General features: G+C 45.2%; 1 protein-coding gene across 1 annotated transcript in view; it reads right to left on the reverse strand.

Annotated features, from left to right (window-relative positions):
• Positions 1 to 6,049, reverse strand: part of LOC147456374 (syntaxin-22-like) — a 32,176-nt gene extending 26,127 nt beyond the window's left edge. Inside the window, exon 1 of the mRNA XM_086514885.1 lies at positions 5,607 to 6,049. Coding sequence (XP_086371011.1) covers positions 5,607 to 5,782 — 176 coding nt within the window. The 5' untranslated portion in view covers positions 5,783 to 6,049. The remainder of the gene's footprint in view (positions 1 to 5,606) is intronic.
• Positions 6,050 to 6,893: the final 844 nt, after the last annotated feature.

The raw sequence follows: 6,893 nt of genomic DNA on the forward strand, positions 1-6,893 counted from the left end.
TCTCCGTCAAGTGTACAGGTGTTTCCATTGACTGTGCGGTATGAATCACCTGTGCTCGAGCCTTAACAGGCTTTTGAATATGATCCAGTGACCCAACTTGCTGAGACGGAACAGGAGGTTGCAGAAAGGCTAAAAACCTCGGGTTCTGCATTACTTGTGTGAACATAGCCACACCAATAGCCAACTGGGTCCTGAATATATCGTCATCTGTCTGTGGTGGTCTTGAGGACTCACCCACTTCATGTGTCTGTTGACCCTGTGAAGAGGAAACCTCTTCAATCACATCATCTGGTCTGTCAGCCATAATTGCAATTCCATGTGTCTGGTCTATGATCCCCTGTGTCTTCAAGCCCAATCTGACCAAGGCTCACTTCTATGGGAAAAAGTGATTTAGTCCCGGCAATGGAACCATGAAACCGGCCTGTTCAATCTAAAAAGGGCGGTAGACTTTACTTCAAACCTTGATTTAGCTTTCACCCATTATTAGTCGTCTATTTTACCTATACTTTCAAGACACAACAAAGGGGAGAGGGATACAGGCTACTAGATTGCACCTGTATGAGTAGACCGACACCAGATTGGCCCCTAACTTAGGCGCCCCTTTCGGTATTTCTTTATTGTTCAAAAGTGGGAATAAACGTTGTGGTTCCCTACAAGCTGCCCCGCACAAACTCGGCTGAATTTCCACTGTTCCGGCCTGATTTCGGCAGCATAACTGTACTAGGACACTTCACAGTCACTATTCCCACGCATTGACTGACTTTCCCGACGCATACGGGCACTTTGTAAAACCTGGCGAGAATCTGCAGCACGCTGAATTCTCTGTTTTCAGCCCCGAAAATGTGCCAGATCACTTGTACAGCGGTCCCCTTGCGTTCCCAAACCTCCTGGGAGTATTAGGGTCTGTTTAGGGCCAAAACCCTAAACCTGCAAAAATACACAGCAGGCTGTAATTTACTGTTTCGGGCTCCGTTTCGCGTGCCGATCGCATCCGTAGCAAGTCCTCGAGCTCCCGCACCTGTAGGGCTACTTGCCCTTTGAATCGGACGAGATTTCTGGCGTGAAACCTCTCCGAATTCACCTGTACCTGCGGGGGGATTAGCCGCTAGCTAATCCAGTACCTGTACAAGAGGCTCTTGCCTCGGCAATCGCGCATGAACCCACACAACTATACATTGGTCAAATGAAGAGCCCACTAGAGGGGCATAACATACTGCCAAAGGGGAGAGAGAGGGCCGTGCGTAGCGTGCAAGGCATCACTCCTGGCACCGCACTGTACATAGGAGGGAAAGCAAGCACTCCATAGCTCTTAACCTGTGACAAATTCTGAAAATCAGCCTCCTCTCTCATTTTAGGCGCCCGCTCTCTGGCCAGGAGTAGCAGAATGCTCACAGAGTGCCACATGGCACATTTTCCGACTTTGGGCATTCCCAGCTAAAAATATCTCAACTGGTGCATCAGTTGACTTTGCAGCAGAGCAAGAAAATGTTCCCTTTGTCATTCCGGAGGTAATGACGTCAACACATTTTCAGGTCCCAAAATAGCAGTTCCCTAAATTTTAGGAGATGCTGCCATTGTATCTTTCTAGGTTATCCGACCCTCTTTGTACACTGTGGCCACATCCAGAACTGAAATGTAGCCTCTGTAGCAAAGGATTCCACTTTGGCTAGTCAATGACCCCACTTGGCTAACCATAGTCCTTGTCCAACCTTAGTGCTCTCTTGCCCTCAGGCCTGGACTCCCTCTGGACAGTTCCACACTAGCTATGCAATGCAGGGCAGTTAGATTTCCCGAGGAGTGTTTCCAAAAAGTGAAAGTAAATAGATAATAAGAAAGAAATCAACAAAAAGGATAGATAGTAGTCACACGTTGGTGACAGTAATGGCAACATCCCATCCGGATGCCAGTCGAACTACCTCCACCTGTGGCGTCAGTCTGTCGGGCGTAATTCCAAATCGAGCCGCCAATTCCAAGTGAAAAGAAGTTGGCCTAGGCTCCTTCAAAAGAGCTTCCTGATCCTTCACTTTGCCCCAAAAACGGCAAAGTTTGTACTTTCATTCATTAGATTCAGTGCAGGTCCCATGCCATGTGGTACCAATTCTACTTTTCTATCTGCCTTTTCTGCCACGTTCCTCAGCTGCTCTCGAACTCTCAGACCTGTCGTCGTCTTTATCATTCTGTTCTTTCTCTGCCTTTTTAGGACACTTCGCGGAGATATGTCCATGTTCCCCGCATCCAAAGCACTTCCCCTCTCTGATGAAGCGAGCTCTCTCCTCAGAAGTAAGCTTGGGTCGTGCATCCTTTTTCTCTGGGTTGCTCTTTTTCTTTCTACTTTCATTCCCAGAAGTCTGTTCGGCTCGTTGTGTCATGGCCTTATCTGTGGGGTAGGTCAAACTGCCAGAGTGAATGGCAAAGCCCCGCTTCGCATGACTCATCAACTCCTAAATAGAAGCTGACTTCTATTCCAAGCAGTGATCTCGGATCTCTGTAGGTAGACCCAAGGTAAACCGCTCAATCTGTTCTCTGAACGAGATCTTCTTGAATGAAGAGGCGGGTAGAAAGAGCTCCAGAATCTTTCACAATAAGCATTGATTGTGTCTTTCTTGGTCATCCGAAGATGGTTCCAAGCAGCTCGTATATCTCATTCATATTCTTGCGTTAACCAAGAAGAAATAAAAAGCTTCTTAAATTTCAGCCATTTAACTGGCGCAGTCTTGTTTAAAAGAAGCGTGGACCACCAAGTACGAGCATTCCTCTTAAAGTAAGAGGCAGCTCTCCGAATCTTGGAGTGCTCTGAATAGCGTCCTCCCGCGAAAGCGATGTCAAACTGATGTATAAAAGACAAAGCCTTCGAAGCATCTGAGTATCCTGAAAAAGTATCAAACTTGATCGAGTGGCCACCTTCCTTAAACTCTCGAACTTTCTTGCTTTTATCTTCCCCTTTCCGAAGCGTTGTTTCTTGCTTCGCTTTTTGCTTTTCCTGTCTTCTTCGCTTGAGTCTGAAGAGCTAGAAGAACTGTCAGAAGAAGAAGAAGAACTGGGTAGGTCTTCAAACTTGACACGCTTCTTCAATTTCTTTGCCTTGTCAAATGTCGACCGACGACCCAAATATCCCGAGAAGTCAGTGCCTTTCTTCTGCTTTTTGCCGTGCTTTTTGCCTTTCTTTTGCTCGTCGAAAAGCTTAGCAATCCGTGCATCAACCACGTTCTCCAGTTCCTTCTCCGTATATTTCTTGGAGGCAGAAGGTTTCTTGAGAGCGGGTTTCGGGAGTGGTGGTGTGGTTCTTTGCCACTCCATCTGTACCTCTTCCAAAGAGGTCTGGTTCATATATTTTTCCATCTTCGAGTCCTTGGCAAAATTGAGCATCATCTTTGTTGCATCATCAATCAATTTTCGACGCTCCATCTCTTGCTGCTCCGCTGGAGTAGGTCTAGGCGGGCCATACTCCGTGCCGGAATCTTCGTTGTGATCCCTGTCCGCATCTCCAGATGCAGAAGGAGTCGACTGATCATTGCCTGAAGCCATAGGCGCCGCGGAAAAAAATTTTGGGGATCGGATTTCCCGTAGAAGAGAAATCGGCCATGCTCTGATACCACTGTAACACACTTGGACACTCCAAGTCAAGAATCAACCGCGACAGCACCAAATAACCACTTCAAAACAAGTCACAGATCACAATAGATGTACACTGGCCCGGAGGAGTTCCGTGCCTAGAGATATTGGCCCCAAAGACTGGCGCCCCTTTCGGTATTTCTTTTTATATTAATCAGTTCAAAGTACAAGAGAGCGGTTAGGGTTTCACTCTCAGACTTTGCGTCCAGATGCTCTGAGATGCTCTGAGAAGTGAAGCCCTCACCACTTATTTAAAGATTACGAGGGATGCCCAAAAGCAGAGCCCCAAAAGCTTGAAAGCAAAAGAAGATTCTCTCTCTCTCAACGAGACTCTCAACGAGAGTCAGTAAAAAGCAAGTTCTCTTTTTCTCTTTCTTTTTCCCAAATCATAGCAAAAAGCTGAGATTTGCGTCGCTCAAAATTTCCCCAAAAATATATATTTATTTATTTATTTTATTTTTATTTTATTTTTTCGCCTCCGCGATTTCCGGAAATTAGGGTTTTTGGCAGAAATTAGGGTTTGCAAGAATTTTAGGGTTTATGGCAAAAATTAGGGTTTCTATTGTCCGCCGCGTCATCACTTTGTGACAGCCTCCAAGCGTGCTTGCTCGCGCTAACGCTCAAAGTCGGCCTTTCTTTCTGCTTGTCGTGCTTCACGTTCTAACTTCCTGTCCATAAACATATGGTCCAAAGCCTCCATAGGAGTTAGTGCAATCCTTGGCGTAGATGGGGAAGGGGAGGGTCAGAAAAACCTCCTGGTAGGAAAAACTCTTCTTCGCCACTCCCATGCTCACCACCTCCATGCGAAGTATCCATTCCGCTTCAAGTAATGACCATACACTGAAATCTTGGGTTCTTAAGTTCACGAGAAACTTGGGTTCTTGTGGGTCTTGGGGTCTTGGGTTCTTGAGGTTCTTGAGGTTCTTCTTTAGCTTGCAATCTGTGTTAGAGAAGGATCTTCTCTTTACTCGAGTTCTACTCTTTCCTGCGGGCACACCCCTTGGCGGCCTTGCGCTCACACCAAGGTTGCTTTTTCCAACCTCGCGTCGATTGGCCGGCCGCTAAGTGCACGGTCCGCTCTCAAGAGGCACAAGGGTTAGAACAACTATAACATATAGCTAAATGAACTAGAAAAAGCTGAGATTCACCCTTAAGAGACAGTGCAAGGTATAGACTCGTGGTAGTCATCTAGAAAACAATCTACCAATCAAACCCATGATGCTAATATAGACATCCCCACTAACATCATGAATGTCCAATAGTGGATGCTCCATGGTGGGGGTAAAACTAGGTCACACACACACAAAAAAAGCACAAGACCTCCGCATTGAGAAAGAAGAATCTCAAGACACACTTTGTATCCTGGTGTTGCATTATACGGAAAAACCTATGGGGTAATTGACTATAAGAATCCAGGTTTACCGTACAATCATTTAAATAGCTCTTTAATAGTCATAATTAGACTCACAAAACTGATTGTTCACTACAAAAACTGTGTAAGCCAGCCCAAAAACATTGTTTTTTTTTTAATCTACAATGAGCTAATCTTGATGGTTTATGCTTGAGTTCAGAAAAAAACATGGTGCAGAGAAACGATAAAAGTAATAACATGTCGCAAATTGAAGTTAAAAAGAATTTAACCAAGGCTAGACAGATTTCATAAAAATTTATTCATACAAAAACCAACTAAAGAACAATGTGGACTTGGCTGCGTGATCTTCAAACTTCAACCCCTTTGCTTACATAATGTCAATAAACACACCTTTGCCAAGAAGCCAGGGTAACAATATAATCTTATCAAAAAAGGGCGACAAACTCCCGTTGTTCACCGATTTAGGTAACCTTTCAACATAATCCAAATATAACTTAAGGTTGCAACATCGGTGTACAACAGAACTACTGGCAAAGAAACTACAATGCAATGAAGTAACTAGATAAAAACAAAACTGACCAAAGACAGACATGCATTGAGGGTGAAAGTAAGAACAACATACAATTTTTCTCGAAGTTCTGGCGTATCTTTCGGGGTACCGAGAGTGTTGACGAGGCGTTTGAATGTAGAAACCGAAGTGTTGATCTGAAAGATACCGGCTGCAACTGCTTTGCTTGGCTCCTGTTTGTTATCTAGTAAGGGCTGGGTTGGCCCCTTCTCAATATCCTGAAAACTCATCTTCCTTCTCCAATCCTCTACCGATTGGAGATCCGCCTTCAACAGAAAAGATCAGCAACAACGGACCGACGAGAGACTGGACGAAGGCACCTTCCTCTGCTTTTGATTCACAAAGGCGATTCACCGTAGCCGCAAAAGCCTCTCTCTCTCTCTCTCTCTCTCTCTCTCTCTCTCTCTCTCTGCTTGCAAAAGCGCAGAAAGGCCCTCTGCGTGGATGCCGCCCTGGCGTCCAGCTCAAGTTCGCCTCTTTTTGGCCTCACTCACCTTTGTTGGCCTTTTAAAATTCGCCGACTGTTTTGGTGGTTTTGGATTGTCCCCATTTAGCTACAATTAAACCGGCCGTCGTATCTATATTTAGGGCCAGGTCGGAGTGGGGGGAGAGTATGCACTATACTCGGAAAAAAACGAGGCAGGACTAGAGAATCAAAGCCAGAACTTAGAAGTTTCCACTCCTAGCGCTGGGGAAAATGAGGGTAATACGCTATATCTCAACGAGACATCTTCTTTGCACCTTCTTCCAATCAGCAGCGACCACGTCATCTCCATTCAGGCTTTAAAAAAACTCCTCAAATTTGGAGCAGAGACCAAACTGTTGAGCCCTTCGTTCTTCTCTTCTCGACCTTCCCCTTCATTTCACTCATCTTGGCCACCTTGCCCGCCTTCCACCTCACGTACGGGATATTTATCAAGCCCCAAAATTGATCCATGTCTTACCTTCGTCTCTGGTGAAAACAACAAATCATTCATCTCCATGGCAATCCTGAACTGTGTGTAGCTATGTGTGTGTGGGTGTGTGTGTGTGTGTGTGTTAGTTATTTACATATATTACCACAACGAATGTTTACATGTTCAAAGACCAAGGTACCTAGATAAATACAAGGTTTATTATACAAAACAAACTTAGATAGCCCAATTTTGTACAAATGAATATCAACAGGTTGGTATAAGACACCATGCAAAAGGTGGAAACTCCTTCACAAACTTTGAACCAGCTGCCAATCTTCCAAACAATAAAGCACCAAAAAGCTGAACCAAGGAAAGTAGCCCTCACCTGCAACCACACAACATTCTGTTAGCATTGGCTTTGTATGCAGGTGATGCACGGGCATCC

Source organism: Adiantum capillus-veneris, chromosome 6, assembly GCF_014529385.1.
Source record: "Adiantum capillus-veneris isolate H3 chromosome 6, ASM1452938v2, whole genome shotgun sequence".
Lineage (NCBI taxonomy): Eukaryota > Viridiplantae > Streptophyta > Polypodiopsida > Polypodiales > Pteridaceae > Adiantum > Adiantum capillus-veneris.